General features: G+C 44.7%; 1 protein-coding gene and 1 pseudogene across 3 annotated transcripts in view; both read left to right on the top strand.

Moving 5' to 3' along the window:
- Positions 1–18,761, top strand: part of SASH1 (SAM and SH3 domain containing 1) — a 209,502-nt gene that overhangs the window by 48,696 nt on the left and 142,045 nt on the right. The window contains exon 1 of one of the 2 annotated variants that reach the window (XM_081139978.1): positions 4,806–5,021. The exons of the other annotated variant lie outside the window; for it this stretch is intronic. Coding sequence (XP_080996104.1) covers positions 4,896–5,021 — 126 coding nt within the window. The 5' untranslated portion in view covers positions 4,806–4,895. Of the gene's footprint in view, positions 1–4,805; positions 5,022–18,761 lie in introns of those variants that run through there. 2 annotated transcript variants of the gene reach the window in all.
- LOC308558760 (large ribosomal subunit protein uL22 pseudogene) lies at positions 1,824–2,378 on the top strand (annotated as a pseudogene). Its single transcript has one exon. The product of its transcript is annotated as a large ribosomal subunit protein uL22 pseudogene (transcript).

Raw genomic sequence — 18,761 nt, forward strand, 5'->3', positions numbered from 1 at the left:
CCAAGTAGCTCTCAAATTTGAGCAGATATCACAGTTACCCAAGGGGCTAGGTGACATGCTTGGAGTGTCTGACTCAGTAGGCTTTTGTGTCTGTGTGGGGTGTGTGTGTGAATTTGCATTTTTAACAAGTTCCTAAGTGATGGTAATGCTTCTGTTCTTGAGTCCACCCTTGAGAGGCACTGCTCTAGATGAAATATTGTAAAAGATGGTGGTATGGACTAAGGCATTGGCAGTGGAGATGGAGAGAAGCTGATGAACTGAACATATATTTAGGAAGTAGAGTCAATGGGGCTTATCCGCGGTTTTGATGGGAGCGGTGGTGCGTGAAGAGAAGGAATCAAGCATGTCTCTGAGGTTGATAGTCTGAACAAATACATGGATGCAACTGAGTACTGCTGAGATAGGAAGTGAGCAGGGTAGGAGGGTTGGATCATAGTGAAAAGTCATAAGTTCCAAATAATTTAAAATAACTTTAAACTGTCAAACTCAGTCTCTGACATTGTATAGGTTTTTAATAAATGATGGATATTGATATTGCTGTTATTACTGCTTTTACTATTAAAACTGAATAGTCCTAATGATCCCACTCTACCAGAGATAACCTCCTAAATTCATTACTCAGCAGCCATATTCCAGAGCTAAGAATTACTCCTTTGTGTAACTTAAGAGATTTAGGTATGACCAAGGACATTTTATAGATATCACCTTATGGTATGAGTAGGTAAAGGAAGAGCAAAGTGAAGGGAAAAATGTTCTAATTCATAGAGAATTATTGTCTGCATTATCACAGACAACCTCACAACAACCATATTAAATAGGTGGAATGATCTCATCATACAGATGAGATAAATAACTTGCCCAACAAATCACTTCTTTCACTCAAGCCTTATAGGAACAATACGACAGACTAATTTTCAAGAAATAATATTTGTTTAGGAAAGTGCATTATCAATATTTTCTCTCAATGAATGCATTCTGGTAGTTTTCTTCTCACTCATTGTAACAAATGTTTATTGGGACCCACAGAATTGATTTCACAGTCAAATTTGAGTCTCTAGTAAACGTCTGGAAATTCCCTCTCTAGATCCCTTCCTAGAAGAGGATTTTCCCGAAAAGGATCCTTTGGAATTTCTCCCGCCCGCCAACATCACAACAATGCCAATGAGCTGGGTGAGAATCCCATGGACAGGGAAGAGAGGAGAGCAGGACTCCTGTATATGTTCTGTTCACACATCTTTAATGGAGCATTTATACTTGCCCACCTTCCAGAGCTTTGTGAGAATCAAGTACATTGCAATCTAGATGAAAGCACTTTTAAAAGTAATCAAGTTGTCCATCTTTAATTTTGCTCCATATGTCTGTGTCCACTTGGACTGATCATTCAAGTTCTCTGGAACCCATTTCTTTATCTGAAAAATAAGGAATTTGATCTAGATCACCTCCTGGGCCCTTTCCCATCCTCTGGTAAAGCTTTTTGTAAATGGTACCCTATGGAACTCTGAAACAGCATGATGATGATTGTGATGTTAATGATTATTCTTTCATATTTTGTTAAAAAGTTTTGAAGGAATTTTTGGAAATAAAGATTGGCATTAACTGAAGGAGAAAAGACTGAAATTGGGGAGACTAATCAGCTTATTTTGAGGGGTCGCATCATGAAGTTGATGAGTAAAGAGGTTCAGCTTCATTTTTTATGTGGTCAACAAAACTACTCATGTTCTAGAAGTAAAAAAGTGACTACTCAAAATTTCATGTTGATTTACAGGAAGCAAAATTATTGTTATCAAGCTCTTCCCAAAAGTGGCCAGTGGAGACCTCTGAAAATGGGTCCCTATTCACTTGACCCAGAAAACCCCACCAAATCATGCAAATCAAGAGGTTCAAATCTTCCTGTTCACTTTAAGAACACTCGTGAGACTGCCCAGGCCATCGAGGGCGTGCATATCAGAAAAGCCACCAAGTAGCTGAAGGGTGTCACTTTACAGAAGCAGTGCGTGCCATTCCCTCATTGCAGTGGTGGAGTTGGTAGGTGTGACCAGGCCAAACAGTGGGGAGGGACGCAGGGTCAGTGGCCCAAGAAGAGTGCTGAATTTTTGCTGCACATGCTTAAAAATGCCTAGAGTAATGCTGCCCTTAAGGGTTTAGATGTAGATTCTCTGGTCATTGAGCACATCCTGGTGAACAAAGCTCCCAAGATGCAGTGCAGCACTTTCCGAGCTCGTGGGCCAGTTAACCCACACACGAGCTCTCTCTGCCACATGGGGATGCTCCTTCCTGAAAAAGAGCAGATTGGTCCCAAACTACAAGAGGAGGTTGCACAGTAGAAAAAGATATGCCAGAAGAAACTGAAGAAACAAAAACTTATGTCCTGGGAGTAAATTCAACATAAAGTAAATGTTGACAAAATTAAAAGAAAAAAAATTATTGTTATCAACATTTCCTCTCACCCCTCCTCCCAACATTACTTATATCATTTTTCTACCCATTTATTAGGGAGAACCAGGCAAAGGAGCTTAAATATCTAGGGTAGCTTGATTTCTGTAAGTGCCAAAATGCTGGCTAAGGTTTAACTATATCGATGTGTGTGTATGTGTTGTCGCTAAAAGGTGCCCATCTTGAGATGACCCTGTAATGTAATATCACCTCTGAGGAGGTAGGTGGCAATCAGTGTGGTCTTGCCTCATCTAGGATTGGGAAACTGCCCCACTCCCTGCTCCCCAAAGGTTAAGTGCTTTGCCCCCTGGGGGTCATCTGAGTTAAGAGAAAGACTGTGATTGGTGCCCTTAACCCAGCCCCCACCCGTTTGCTTCACTCTGTGCTCAGTCACTTGGGAGAAAGTATTTATGCAGAGCACAAGCTGCTCACTGGTAGAAGCAACACAGTTCTTTGTATTTTTTTGAATTTAATGAAGTACCAAATGGCTAATATTGTACATTGAAATTCTTAAATATACCAGTAAAGTCAACTCTAAAGGGTATTTTACCTATTCCCATCATTTACTTATTTTCATGTCTTTATAGATATAATAATAATAATAATAAAAAACCTACCACTGCTTTAACTGAATTTATTTGGATTCTGAGCATCTCTAACATCAGCACAAGAAATACCAGGCCTGGTCGTGTTGACTCAGCTCCCATGGCTCTTTATACTTCAACACCACACCTCCTTACCATCAAGGGAAAACTCGCATTCCTTCTCTTTCTTTTCAAGAATATTGTTGAGGATTATGTTTATAAACATGATTACTTTATTCGAAGTCTTCTGTAAGTGCTCTCCATCCATTGGCATTGATAGTTAGCCGGGTAATTAATGCTTTAGTAAGGGGATTTCAAGGACATGCTCTGATTCCCTTCCTTTTTCATGGGCTCAGAAGAAAAAAGCAACTCCGGGGAAGCCTCAGAAACAGGCAGGGGCTTTCTCTCCCTGGGGCACCTCACCTGCTTTTTTGTACCCACTCAGCCCTTTCACATAAGAGCAGGTTCCTGATGGTTTCTTAACTGTTTCCCAAAGTGATCAATCACCAAATCAAAGGTGACTCGCATTGTCACATCGCAGGGAAAATTCTCGGAGTGTTTATTTTTTTAAAAAAATATATCTTTATTGATTTCAGAGAGAGGAAGGGCGAGGGAGAGAGAGAGAGGCAGAAACATCAATGATGAGAGTCATTGATCGCCTGCAGCCCGCAACCCAGGCCTGTGCCCTGACCGGGAATCGAACCCCCATCTCCTGGATCCTAGGTCGATGCTCAACCGCCGAGCCCTGCCCGGCTGGGCTGGGAGTGGTTTTTAAAAAAACAATCGCAAAAAGGGGAAATCCCTCTACAGGGCCATTTCCCCCAGAAAATAAATCTGTCATGGATCTTGTCCTTGGAAAAACACGCGCAGGGCCCCCAGTGTGGGCCGCCTAAGTGGCTGCAGGCATCCCTTTGGCTTTGAGAGTGGCCCTTCCCTGGCAGGAAAGGCACCATTAAACCCACAGGGCAGCTCCTCTAATTAGCTGACCCCCCCAGCAGTGCCCGGCGTCGGGCGCCCGGGAGCCACCATGTCCCCACCCCCAAGGAAAACGGCACAAACCAGGGCTCGTGCCCCAGCGTTCGCACGCGCTTTCCAGCCCAGCCTCGCCGGCAGAGGCGGGGTGGTGGCTCCCGAGGTCGCCCCACTTCCCGCGGGGCGAGCTCGTGCGCTCCTGCCGCAGGCGCGGCTTCGGGGTGAACTTTCTGGACTTTCGCGGCCACGGGGCTGCGGTGAACTCGCCCGATTGGAAACTGGGGCGGGCGGGAGGCTGCGGCGCGGCTGCTCTTTCAACAGGCGATCTGTTCCCCGGTCCAGGGCTCATTTCCATGCAAAGAGCCTGACATCAGAGCACCTTTTGTTGCTAAACGCTTTCTTAGCGCGGCGGGGGGAGTCATGTGGAGCTGGAAGAGCTCATTTTGAAGAGAGGGGTCCCGGGCGCCGCTCCCGCGCTCCCGAGGCGCCGGCTCAGCCCCGCGGGGCCCTGCCCCGGACGCGCCGGCGGGAAGGCGTCGCGGGCCGTAGCGCGTCGGCGCTCGTCACAGGAAGAAACGCCTTCGCCGCGGGTTTAATTGCTCCCGGGCCGCCCCAGGTCCCCGCCGTCACGCTCGGTGGTGCGAACTTTGCCTCCTGCTACCCTGCGCCCGCGCGCAGCCGGGCTGGGAAAGTTTCTGGAGTTGTCAGGCGCGCAGCCCGTCGCCACCTAGAGCCGAGGTGCGGGCGCCTGCGAGGGGCCCCCGCGGGGTCGCCGGGGGATGCGGCGGGGGCGCGCGGCTCCGTGACGCCGCGGGCGGGGACCTGGCGCCGGGCTCGGCCCCGCGCTGGTGAGGGACGTGTGTGCCCCAGGGACCCGGACGCGCGGCCCGCGTGCGGGACGCGGCCATGGAGGATGCGGGAGCAGCCGCCCCGGGGCCGGAGGCAGAGCCCGAGCCCGAGCCGGAGCCCGAGACGGGCGCCGGCATGTCCAAGACGTTCTCCCGGCTCTGGACCGACGTGATGGGCATCCTGGTGAGTTCCTGGAGCGGGGGGACGCGGGGAGGGGCGGCCCCTCTGCGCCCCGGGGCGCCCGGGCGCGCGCCGGCTCCGCCAGCCCGCTCCCCGGAGTCGGACTTCTCCGGCTCCAGTTCTTCGGGGGTTAAGTGCACACGGTATAGGATTTCAAACCCTAATTAAAAAATAACCAGCCACAGATCACATCAAAGATATATTTTTTAAACAATCGGGTGGTCGTCTACAGTTTAATCTGGGACACTTGCTGAGAAGTTGGTGTGGAGAAAGCTGGAAAGAAACCCTTCAAAGAGTCGATCTAAATAATTAGTATTTGGCTGCTGTACCGTCACAGTGGGAGCTGGGAAGAGGCTGAGGTTAACTGATGTTTATCTCTTCACCATTTGTTGTCTGGCCAGGAGAGAAGAGTAACCATAGCCTTGTTCAGCACCACCAAGAACTCGACTTAGTCTGTTTGCAGTTTTTCAACTGGGAGGATTACAGGGTATTTGTTGCTACATGTTTGGGGCTAAAAACAATGGGACTTATTTTGCTAAGTGCCCTGTCATGTATTTTGAAATGTCCAGCAATGTTTTCAAACCGCGCATGGACTTGGCACGATTTCTGAAAAGCAGTTCTGCGTGGAGAATGGAGCTTTGCTCGCCAGGGTTCCCTGCCTGGGGGTATTGGATTTACTTCGGCGGGGCTGGCGGTAGGCAGGTAGAGGGATCAGCTGGGTGGGGATTATTAGTCAGACATCTTAACCCACAGGTAAAAAGTCAATTTTGCTTACAGATTTGGAGTTGGCAGTTGGGTAGGTCGTCGGAAAAGGCTGTGGATTTACTTTGGGATCTTTAATTGTTCAAGTAGAAGGTGCAGTTTTGAGAAGGCAACTCCCCTTTTGGAATGACCAACAATGTGTTGTTTTTTAGCTTAGTAATTAAGCTCTTAGGCTTTAGAGTGAGTTTTAGCCTGGGTCAAATCCCAACTCTCCCTCTGATCTTCAGTTTCATCACCTGAAAAGGGAGGCAGAAGAGCCTTGCTTCTTATGTTTTCCGAGATTTAGCTAACTTGATGTGTATGTAGTACTCAGTGTACTGCCTGGCATATAGTAGGTGCTCAGTAAATGATGGCTCTCTATTTTCCCCCCCTTGCAAATAGTCTTATGTCTCATTTTTGCTAGCCAGAGTCCTAGTTATTCCATTTTAAGGGGTCCATTGGTGTTTATGATTGTCACTGTACAGAGAACTAGGGACGGTTGGTCAAAGATTTCTGTCTGCTCTCCTTACTCGCCAACATTTTTAACACCATATATATTTTTAAATTTAAAACCTTCTGTCTTCGCATTTTCTGAACATTGCTAATGAATATAGTCCTTCAGTGAAATTCCAGAAAACCCAAGGAACGTTTGAAAGTTGTGGTGGCAAGATTGTTTTCTGTGATTGTTTTTCTGTTTGCCAAGCAGGAAGCTTATCTTATTTCTTGATTAGATCTCACTAAATTATCAGTCCCTGAGAGAATGGGTTTGATAATATCACATTGCATCCATACTAGGGCATAGGTTGGGGAGGGGAGATTTGGAGGGGCTCACTTAAATGAAAGTGGGGGCCCAGCGTTGTTTGGAGGAGAGGGTTGGCAGGTGGCACCGTCTGAAAGTTTACTCTCCTTTCCCTGGAAGATTCCAGCTCTGTTGGGTCAATTGCTGCAGAGTGTTCTTTGGCTGAGTTAAGAGGTGGGGTGGGGCTTGAGAAGCTCAGAGCTCTACTCAAAGGACAGATGCAGGAGAAAAGAAACTATTCACTTCTTACAGAACTAGCTCAGTGTGAGACTGGGAAAGAACGTAGTCTCAAATAGGTTATACTCACTTATGTTTATCCATTTTTTAGACAGTATTATTTTCCCTTAGGGTAAATGTGAACATCAGAATTGTGCCTTAGTAAAATTCAGAAGACGTGGGTTACCTCTCCTTTGTACATGCCTGGAGAAAGTCACCAGGTTAAAAGGAAGGATCTCTTTTCTATTAGAAAGCTGTCATCCAGGTGTTTATACAAAACTGCATCTTTGGGGGGACTATATCAAGACACTGACAGTTGCCTTTCTCTGTTCTTACTAAGATTTTTTTTGAAGACACAGTTTTCTTCATTTTGCATTTAAAATAAGGGATTTTGCAGGCTTTCTGCCTAGACGAGTGAAGTTACTTAACCAATGGCATGCATACCTTGTTAGTTGACAATGTCAGACTGCACCGCAGTTTTCTGATGCCCACCATTAGGAACCTGGTGCCAAGATTCTCCACTGTGAATTATCCCAGATCAACTTGGTAAAAATGTAGTTATGTCCAGTATTTTAGGAAAATGCTATTTGAAAGATTGTTTTTTGAAACTAAACTTGAGGGGAGTAGAGCTAGTGGGGGAAATATACATCCAAACATACTAACAAGGTTTCAGGCCCAGCTGCTACTTTATTCATTTAGATTCTTCTAAGGTGTAAAAATCAAACTTCGAGGCCTATGAGGTTGAAACTATTGTAGGTGAATGAGCAGTTTCTGTCCCCAAGGATTTTGTCGGTACTAACCCTGGGGAGGGTGTTGCCCCAGAGGCGTAGATCTCACTCTGTAACTAAGGATGGTTGAGTTTATCAGGACACGTTTTGCATTTAAATTAACCTAGTCCTGTACAGTCCCTCAGCACGTAGTTGCTTTTAGATAATTGTTAACAAAATGCTTATTTAGAGAAGGAGGTAATGGTATAATTTATGGCATGAATTTGTTTGATCCCTGCTTGAATGAATAAATGCTAATAAGTGAATATGTAAATAAATAGAGAATTGGGAGAAAATGAATTTAACAAAACTATCAATTGTGAATGCCTGGAGGGCAGGGTCAGTATTTTACTAAATTTTCTATCTCCAGAGCCTGGGACTGATTGGGCTCTGAGAACATGGTTTTGTTGAATAAAAGAGAAAAAAAGTATGTGCTTCTTCCTCTGGCGTGCAGAGGCCACATAAAAAGGCCACATCTGTAAAGACTCGTACCCGCTGTAACGGGGTATAGTATGGACGTTAACAAATCGTGCTCATGCCGAAGCTACCGTCTCACAGTTTCATCATGCAGACTAAAGGCCTGGTGCTTACTGGGAACGGGTAAGGAAGGGCCAGTTGTGAGCATTAAACCAGGGCGTTCTTGTGAAGGGCGCTGTTCTGTTCCCTTAACTGCAGCGTGTGGCCTGCCTGGGTTTTCAGAGCCTGTCACCTTTCGCCGGGACGTGCTTAGGCTTCTGCTGGAGACGTGCAGAACGGGCCAGAATCCTGGGGGTTTTACTCTTATCTTTACTCCGTGTTGCAGACACAACATTCCTTTCCTTGTGGGGAGGCCCGGAGGGTAGAGGTTTCTGAGAGTAGGAATTGCTAAGGTAAGTAGATGTGGTTAGATATGGTAGATCAGTTTTTGAGAGCTGATGATCCATTTGGTAAATCGTTCTGGTTCTGAAGTTTTTCCTCCAGAATTTGAGGTCCTCTTAAAGCTGAGCCGGGCCTTGAAAGCTCCTTGTTTACTGGGACTGGAGGGGAAAGAGTGTTTGTAGGTGACTATTGTTTGCAAGATCCTGCAAGAGGTTCCTCCCCCAACCTTATATTTCCTCTGTTCCCTGCTCTGTTCCTACAGTTTACACCCACTTCCTAGCCACGCGTAGAAAATATCCTTTGTATAGAGTCACTCTGGACCTTCTCCCTCCTCTGAATCCCTTGCAATCTGCAGAAAAGTGTGGAGTAGGCTTCAGTCCACAAATGTTAGGCTTATCCTGATCTGATTTGCTATTTGTTGAAGTTCTTTTTTTTTTTTTAAGAGACCCTCCCTTGCTTTGTAGTTTTAGGAAAAGTGTGGGGGAGGGGACATGTTAGTGCGATCCCTAGGGATCTTTTAAAATGCAAACTCCTTTGAAAGCAGCAATTTACATACTCCTTGGAGGGCGTCTTACCCTAAGCCAGTTAACGACTTAATTAGTTTTAGGTCTTGGAATTGGAGAGTCAGCCCCAGTTTCAAATATTCTGACTTCATCTTAATTTGATGTTCCTGTTAGCCAGCCCAAAGCGTTCTGGCATTTTGTAAGTGGGGAAGTTGCTGGGTGATGTATGGGAGGGACCCAGAGACCTTGAAAGTGAGCCTCCAACTCCCTCTTAGGAAGCAGGAGTGGAGTGAAGGGCTGGAGGAGCAGAGTCAGGAGCAGAGCAGGGACCAGAGCAGTCCAGCCTTTCATAATTCTGACCCAGCTAAATGTTCAGCTGTCCAAAGAGCCCGATGCACCAGAGTGACTTTTCATGCCCCCCTTGGTGTCCCCCTCTGCCTTCAGTTGTCATTCTCTACCTTGAAACGCCTCCCTCTTCAACCTGGCAATGCTGGCATCCTGTTTTCCGTTGTTTACTTCAACCTCTGATGCCAGAGGGCAGCTTCAGGGAGGGGAGGAGGCGGTGCTCCCGGGACTGGGTTCCTGTGCTGTGCAGGCCCTGCCCATGCTAGATCCTTCGCGGTGGCCGTGAGCATTACTGTTCCCATTTCACAGTAGAGAGGTAAACATGCCTGTGCTAAGTCACACAGGTAGGAAACAGAGGAGCCGGGAGTGGGATCGTGTGTTATTTCCCGGCAACTAATTCCCAGTTGAGGTTTTATAGTTCATTCTATCCCATATCTATTGAGACATTGACTGCCCATCTTTTTGCTTCAGCTCTTGACCTAAGTACTAGCAACATGTGCCCCTGGCTTCCAGAAAGACAGAGCTTTGTAGTAAAAAGCAGCAGCCCCACCATCCCTCCCAGTCCCCCCAAGGCTCAGTGCCCCTAAGGCTGCAGGAGCAGTGTGGTCAGGGAGACAGGAACACAGAGGGCATGTGGGGGGCAGAGTGGTGCCAGGAAGTCCATTTTCCAGAAATGCCAGTTGATTTGGGCCCTGGTCGTGAGGTTTTCCCATGAGGGCTAAGAGGAAGAAGGGAGGAAGTGCCTTCTGGGCAGAGCCAAAGGGAATAAAGATGGGGGAGCTCAGGGCATTGAAGTGGGACCGTGGGACCAGGTCCTGAGGGTGAAGTAGCTAGAATCATTCGTAGGCTCCGCTGAGAAGCCATTGCAGAATTCTCAGCTGGCGCGTGACACGATCACTTGTGTGTTTTAGAAAAGTAACGTTTGTGGGTGAGGAGTTAGTGATGAATTTGGGAGGAGACTACTTTAGTGATCCAGGCAAGAAAAGATGGGGGGCCTGGACTAAATGTTAATGAAACGTATAAGTTATGTATCATCTGGCTTCCATTAGGTCCAGTATTTTACTAAATATCTGTAAGTAATCAAGGATTGCTCTGTGGTAACTTTCTTTTGATAATTTTTTCAAGCCCAAGCAAGAGTAGGCTGGGTTGTTAATGAAAGAGCGTTTTAGAGATGATTTTTTTTCATTGTGAGGAAGAAATATCTATCTAGACATAGATATGTTCACATATCTACTTACCTGTCTCTCTATACTGGAGGGAATGATGTAGTTCCTTAAAGAAGGAAATTGTTGATAATGATGTGAACAAAATACTGTAGCTAGATGATCTTTAATTCCATCTTTTCAAAGCTAATTCTGGAGGACAGCTAAGTAGAGGGAAGTACTAGTTGTGCAAATCGATTCATCAGCACATCTGTAGCTCAGTTTTATGAAGAACAGAAGAGGAAAAACTGTAACTAGTAGTTTATTTAATGTACTCTTTTTAAGAGTGCTTTCGCCTCGCCGGGCGTGGCTCAACTGTTGAGCATCGACCTGGGATCCGGGCGATCAAGGTTCGATTCCCGGTCAGGGCACATGCCCGGGTTGCGGGCTCGATCAATGACTCTCTCATCATTGATGTTTCTATCTCTCTCTCTCCCTCTCCTTTCCTCTCTCTGAAATCAATAAAGATATATTTTAAAAAAAAGAAAAGTGCTTTCTAGTTCATACTTAACCATCATAATCCCACTGTAATATATGCCCACGGTGCCTACCCATGGTTTCCACACATTCTTACCATACAGTAGAAATAAAATTGATCTCAAAATGGTGGATTTAAATGGATAGAGGCTAAAGCTCTAAGAATTAACTCTTCCATTTAATACCGGTGAGTAAAGACTAAGACTGTTAGAACTAGCCAAGTCTTCGGACTAATTTTGAGATAAAATATGTATGTATGACCACTTGGATTTGTCATTTTTCAGATGCTCTGTTCCTTTATTTATTAGTTTACTTTTGGAAACAAGACCTGAAAATGGTGGGTGTGTTCCTCATTAGCCTTGCTCCTAGCCAGCTGTTTAGTGTCCCTTGTTTTGTTGAATAATAAATCTCACTGGGTAGCATACTCAGGCGAGGCGGCTTCATTGAGATAACCTATCTTAAACTTTTTCTTGCTATCAAGTCATGTAATAGAGACCACTCCAGCCGGGAGCCTGGGTACCCAGGCATTATGGTATCTCTGTGACTTAGAAGACAAAAGCTTGGTAATGAGATAGGTTTTCCTCTCTGTAACCGGTATTCTTCCCATTCTGAAGGGATCTCTTGTTTCTGTCTTTCCCCTTCCTAAGATGATTGGTGAAAACGTGAATACATTTGTATTTGTCGTGCCTGCTTTGGAGATTGTACCAGGTTCCATAGGGGTACACTGCAGCTCTCCTTGGTGTCTCGATGCATGGTTGCTTTGTAGTTGATTTTGGTGCCTCATCTTTGTCAGTTTGGTTTTACAGCAAATAGTGAGTGAGGAAGGGCTACTGGGTCTGCCCATCTCCCTGTGCCTGATTGTAGCTCCATTCGCCCCCCTGGCATGCAGATAATGGCAGAAGTAAAAGTGAAAGACAGATAAATGCATATAATTGTCATTTTATCTAAACGTGTCATTGAGGATAAAAATCTTGGTATGCAACCTGAGTCCTAGTTACTTTTAAAATTCATCCTAGTTAATTTTGTGGACTCAACACTTTTGCCTAAGACTTGCTATCAACCAACAAGTCGTTTTTACTAGAGCTAAAAAAAAAATAAAAATGTTTATTTGTTTATTTGGGTGCTTTTAAAAATAGTGTCTCAATATGAAGTTATTGTGGAAGAAATGAATATTCTAGTTTAATAGTAAGTATCTTTGCTATAGGCTTACATCCATTTTCGGAGAATTTTAAAGACCACTGAAAACAAACCGTTAACAATTTTACACATGTTGTGTGGAAATGCTCAGGTTTAAAAAATATTTTTTATTTTTACTTTTTTAAATATATGTTTATTGATTTCAGTGAGGAAAGGAGAGGGAGAGAGAGAGAAACATCAGTGATGAGAGAGTCATTGATTGGCTGCCTCCTGGTTGCCCCTGACTGGGGATCGAGCCCGCAACCCAGGCATGTGCCCTCACCGGGAATCAAACCCCGATTGCCTGGGTCCTAGGTCGATGCTCAACTGCTGAGCCATGCCTGGCCGGGCTAAAAAAATATTTTTTAAATGAAAACAACAGTAAGATAACCCTACACACCTATAACTGGCCCAAATCTACTGACTGCACCAAGTGCTGAAGAGAATGTGGAGCAGCAGGAACTGTTCATTGCTGGGGGCTGTGAGAAATGGTACGCCTGACAGTTTGGAGGTTTATTACAAAACTACACAGACGCCTACCATTCACCCTAGCAGTCGTGCTCCTTGGTATTTACCCAAAGGAGTTGAAAACTTAGTTCCACAAAAAAGCCTGCACACAGATGTTTATAGCGGCTTTATTCGTAACTGCCAAAACTTGAAAGCAACCGAGATGTCTTCAAGTGGGTGGGTGGATAATAAATAGTGGTACATCCAGTCAAGGGAAAATTATTCAGTGCTGAGAAGAAACGAGCTATCAAGGCATCAGAAGATGTGGAGGAAGCGTGAATGCCTGTAACTAAGTGGAGGAAGCCAATCTGCAGAGGTTTCTGATTCTTCCTATTGATATAAGAAACGTCCAAACCTGTAGAGAATTTTATTAGTTTCTTTTTTGAGCCCAAAGTGATGACACACCGGGTAGCAAGATCTCAGATGTTCTGGATTGCAACAGATTTGCAGTTTCTTTTATGCATTTGAAATGAAGGAGGGGATGCAAGCAGAATTACAAGACAGAGCGAGAAAGCAAGGCGGGGTTGGATTACAGCACAGTTCTGTGATCTCTGTGCTTTGGAAGGAGGGGTCCGAAAAGGGGCATTTCAAAGGTGTGTGAACCTACATGCACAGAAACTATGGACGGGACTTGCTTGGGGCAAAGATAAGCCTGTGTTAAAGAAGTTGTGTGCCGGGGACGTGACTGCCCACCATGACCTGCCGCTTAGGAATTTGTGATCAGAGAACCCTGTGAGGTTACTTTATCATAGAATCTCTTTCTTTATCTACATTTTAGAAAAGACAAAACTATGGAGATAAGTGAAAAGATTCGTGATTGCCTGGGGTTAGAGGGGAGGGGGGGAGGAATAGGTGCAGGACAGACTGTTTTTATAATGGTGAGTACAAGTCATCATAAATTTCCCCAGCCCATGGAGTATGCACCACCGAGAGTGTACTGTAGTGTAAACTTTGGATTTTGGTGATTATGATATGTCAGTGTAGGTCGATTAGTTCTTACAAAGGCACCGCTCTGGCGGGTATGATGGATTTCTTTTCAGTACTGCCAAGCGGTCCTCCAGTTCTCAGCACACATTGACCAGCTTTCCCACAGGCCAAGGGCTAAGTCCCAAAGTCTGCGCCCACTTCAGGTGCCAATCTCAAGTCCAGGTTGTTCTCCATGCTCCTCAGCAACTGGCTGTAAGTTGGGGGTTCCCATAACCCCCTCTTTGGGTTCGATTAATTTGCTGCAGCGGCCTGTGGAACTCAGGAAACCAATTTAATTACTAGCATGGCCAGTTTACTTATTACATTCCTGGAACAGCCGGATGGAAGAGATGCATTAAGGTGAGAGGTATGTGGGAAGGGGCGCAGAGTGTCCATGTCACCTGAGGCACCGCTCTCCCCGCATCTCCCTGTGCTCCACAACCCAGAAGCTCTCGGAACTGGCCTCTTGGGGTTTTAAGGAGGCATGGTTGATTCAGTTATTGGCCCTTGGTGTTTGAACTCAGTCTCCAGCCCTTCTCCCTTTCCTGGAGGTGAGGTGGGGGTTTGAGACGCTCTAATCCCTTGGTCTCTCTGGTGACCAGCCACATCCCATCCCTATCTAGGGGCCCCACCATGTCACTTTAAAGCACAAATTTAGGTGTGTTCAAAAAAGATACTCCTATCACTCAAGAAATTCTAAGAGTTTTAGGAGCCCTGTGTCAGGACTGGAAAAAAGACCAGGATATATTTCTTATTATAAATCAGTGTTACAGTGGGGGATATTGAGAATGGGGGAGGCTGTGCATGTGTGGGAGTGGGGGATATATGGGAAATCTCTGTACCTGCCCCTCAATTTTGCTGTAAACTGCTCTAAAAAAGGAAGTCTTAATAAATAAGAATTAGAAAAAAATTAATTAAACATCTCTTAGAGAAGTTGAACACCTTTTCATGTCTGTTGGTCATTGGTATGTCTTCTTGGGAGAAGTGTCTGTTCAGGTCCTCTGCTTAGCCTCACTAGCTATTGGGAAATGCAAATTAAAACTACAATGAGATACCACCCCACGCCTGTTAGAGCGGCTTTTATCAACAAGACAGGTAGTAACAAGTGTTGGAGAGGTTGTGGAGAAAAGGAACCCGCATTTGCTGCTTGTGGGAATGTAAACTGGTACAGCCACTGTGCAAAACAGTATGGCGGTTCCTCAAAAAAAAAAAGTTACCACATGACCCAGCAATCACTTTTCTGGGTATTTACCCCCAAAATTTGAAAACATTTGCAAAGATATATGCACTCTTATGTTCACTGAGTGTTATTCATGGTGGCCAAGACATGGATACAACTGAAGTGTCCTTTGATAGATGATTGGATAAAGAAGATGTGGGAGATACACACACAGTGCAATACATCTCAGCCAGAAGAAAAGATGAAATACTGCCATTTGCAACAACGTGGATGGACCTAGAGAATATTATGCTCAGTGAAATAAGTCCGAAAAAGCTAAGAACCATGTGATTTCACTCATACGTGGGGCATAAAACTGAAACTCATAGACACAGACAACAGTGTGGTGGTTACCAAAGGGAAGAGGGGTGGGGAGGTAGTTAGGGGAAAAGGGGGCCAAATATATGATTTGACTTTGGGTGGTGGGCACACAATGCAATATATAGATCATGTTTCTTAGAAATATATACTTGAACCCTGTGTAATCTTATTAAACAATGTTACCCCAGTAAATTTCATAAGAAAGATAAGAATAAACATCTCTTAGAAAACTGAAAGCTCACTTTTAGAGTAGTTAAGGGCAGAGGAGGTAGTTTAAACCTGGCTTCCACATTTAGTGGACATGTGTTACCTGGGTGCGTTCCCTAACCATTCTGTGCCTGGTTTCCTCATCTGTAAAACGAGGGTGATAGCCGCCCGCATTATTGGATCTGGTGGGATTAATTGGATCACTGGAACTGCATGGCATATGGTAAGCAGATCATAAATGTTTGTTACTATTAATTATTAATAATTGAATCTCCTTAAATTAGAATGTGAATTAATTTCCCTTCATTTTCATCTTTAATTGGAGGGATGATCTGGTTCTACATGTTGAATTTAGGATTGATACTATTGATTTAATATATGTTAAATGCCCATTTAAAAATACACAACTTAAAAATAAATGCATAAATTGCTCCAAAGTGTTAACCTTCAGATTGCATGTTGGGAAGGGGGTGTTAAGAATATCCTTTACACTAAAAAGAGGGAGTGTGTAGAACTTGTGAATAGGCAGTGTTTTCTGGAGGCAAGAAGATGTTCATAATGAAAACATATTTTCTGTTTTAATCGTGTCCAGATTGCTATTTTCAGTTCTTTTGTGACTAAATAGCGCCATATTATGAAGTCTTTTTACATGACTTATTAGAAACATGTAAAATATTGAAAGCGTCCACTTAACTAATGGTTTTAGTTTTTGAGTGCTGGACTCGTGAATGTTGATCTTTTTTGTACAATATTTTCCCAGAGTCTCGTTGAATTTACCGCTGTTGCTGTCAGGGTTGCAAATTATTCCTTCTGGATCTTTGCGTCTTAATTAGGAGCCTTCAGTCTCCAGTCAAGAATTTATAAAGGCTTTGCACGGTGGTGTTTTTACCGGAGCCCGAAGCAACCTGCGAACACATTCAGTATGAATGTGGTAGAAAATGGGACTCGCTTTGGTCTCAGGAAGAACTAACTGTAAGCTTGTCATAAAAAAATTTGCCACATCCTTGGCTCATTTTTTGAATAACTTCATTATGCATTTAAAGAAAACCTGAAGGAATTTGAAATCTTTGGGGAAGTCTATAAAGACCATGAAAAAATATATATATATTTTAACCCTCGCCCAAGGATATTTTTTCCATTGCTCTTTTCAGAGAGAGTGGAAGCGGGTGGGGGGAGAGAGAGAAAGGGAGAGAGGGAAACATCCGTGTGAGAGACACATCAAGTGGTTGCCTCCTGCTGCTGCCCAGGGTGCGTGCCCGTGGCTGGAATCGAACCCCGGACCCTTTGGTCCGCAGGCCGACACTCTAACCACTGAGCCAACAGGCCAGGGCAAGACCATGAATATTTTCTGCTGGAAAGAGACAATGTTTCATTTTTAAAGCATATTTTATCATGAATTTGTTTTATTGAAAACTCCCCATGACGCGTGGCGTGAGGACAGCCTCCTGGGCCGAGCTCGTTGCTGCCCCTGCGTGGGCCTGTGGGTCAGGCTTACCCCCCGCGAGGCGCCCAGGGACGCCTTCCCGAAGGCGCGTCACCGCGCCGATGCGCGCTAGTGATCTGTCTGGATGGGGATCTTGCAAAATTGAGGATACATGATGAGCGTTAAAGTAGGTGTCAAATGAGTCATAAGCGATACATGATCGATAGAGTGAAATGCATGTGATGTAACTTCAGCATAGAAGCACAGGGTGGGGCAAAAGTAGGTTTGCAGTCGTGAGTATGGAAAAGTTTATTCTTGTATTATTATTTATTAATTATTGTATTATTTTCCATACAAACTGTAAAGCTACTTTTGCCCCACCCTGTGTGTGCCGTTTCGACAGAACACAATGTCAGCTCTAACCCCGCGTTGGCATTCCCTGTGGGAGGACCCTTGAGCTCGTCACTGAAGGGCTGCGTGTTCCCAGCTGTGTCTTCAGAAGGCTTCCGTAGAAACTGAGAGGGAGACAAACAGAACTAACACACCCCTGAAACATCAAGAGATTTTCAGCAGATCACGTCCCTTACTCTTAAGAAGTGCTGCTCTCGAGATGAGAAGGTAACCTTGACATTGGCGTAATTCCTCGCGCTTCGTAGTAGCATCTTTACCTATGTTGACCAGTTTAATGCTCTTCAGGGTACCAGAAAGCCAGCCTTGTTGGCAGCTACTGTTCTTTAGCCATGTGAGTGAGCTAGGGTTTTCTGGTTTTCTTTTCAAACACACACACTTCATCGACCATGTTTCAACCCCTGTAATTCAACAATTGCTGGGTGTTTTTGACAAATTTGGGGCCTCTAAAGACATATTTTATGTGAAATATAGGTGAAACACTGAAGTTGTGTCTTTTCAAATGTTTGCAAATGCCCTTCGAAGTAGACCAGACTCACAAGGATGTGAGCTCTGATGTACTTTGAGCAGAGTTTGGGGGTAAAGCCAGAAAGTGACCTGCAGTATGGGTTTTCCCATTTTCTACCCAGGCTGCCTGGTCCCTAGGGCCTTGGATGCCATAGTGTGGGTCACTGTGGCATACACTCAAGACTTTGCAGGGTCACGTCTTCCAAGGAGGCAGAGAAAAGCATAAATAATCTGGTGTCTCACTGTCGCCAGCTTGTCACAGATTCTAAACCAGCACAGCGTTAGTGCTCATGACCTGCAGTTTGTTCTGTTGTGGAAAACAGGAAGCCCATGTCCCCAGTGCTGGGAAAGGCAAACTGTCCTGTTGTCAGTCAAAAAGGTTTGCAAGCTGCAAAGCAGTTTGGCTTTATAATACTAGGCTGGGCTTTTTATTTTTAATCAAGATTTTTTTTTTTAAAGGACGCCTAGACCTATTGTTTACATACCTGTGGACTGACTCGCAGACACGTTTGAGGTGTTCTGTATCAAGTCCCTACGTGTAAACAAGAAAATCTAGGGCAAGACTTGCTCAAGGACAGTAGGTTCCAGATGATTCCAGAAGATCAGCCAAAGACCAAGCAAACAAGCCAAAGCAAGATGGGTATGCACCCGGAATTGGCTAGTTAGGTCAAGATAAGTAAGTACTAAATTATGCAATATAGTTGGCAGCCAGGATTGATGGGGCTTGGAATGCTGTTTGTGTAGGAAAATGACAGTAAAATTTGTGAGGGCTGGGGGTAGTAACACTACCTTCTGCTGTCCATGAGGTCCAAATCAAAACAAGCTTTGCTCGTGCTGAGAAAAACATGCTGGGGTTGCAGCATTGCCTTGGATGTGACCGATGGTCACTGCTGAACAGCAAGGGAGATAGTAGCCAAACTCTGAAATATCTTTTAAAACTAAGGGTGAGCACCTTTTTTTGTTATTGAAATTTAAGTCACTCCTCTTTAGACCATTAGCAGTCAGTTAATTGGTTCTTTGCCTCCTGGTTTTCTAATGTTATGTGTATCTACTATCCTTTATGGACTTTTATTTTAAAAAATGTATAAGCATATGTTTTTG

The sequence above is a fragment of the Miniopterus schreibersii genome (assembly GCF_964146895.1).
Source record: "Miniopterus schreibersii genome assembly, chromosome: 6".
NCBI classification, from domain to species: domain Eukaryota; kingdom Metazoa; phylum Chordata; class Mammalia; order Chiroptera; family Miniopteridae; genus Miniopterus; species Miniopterus schreibersii.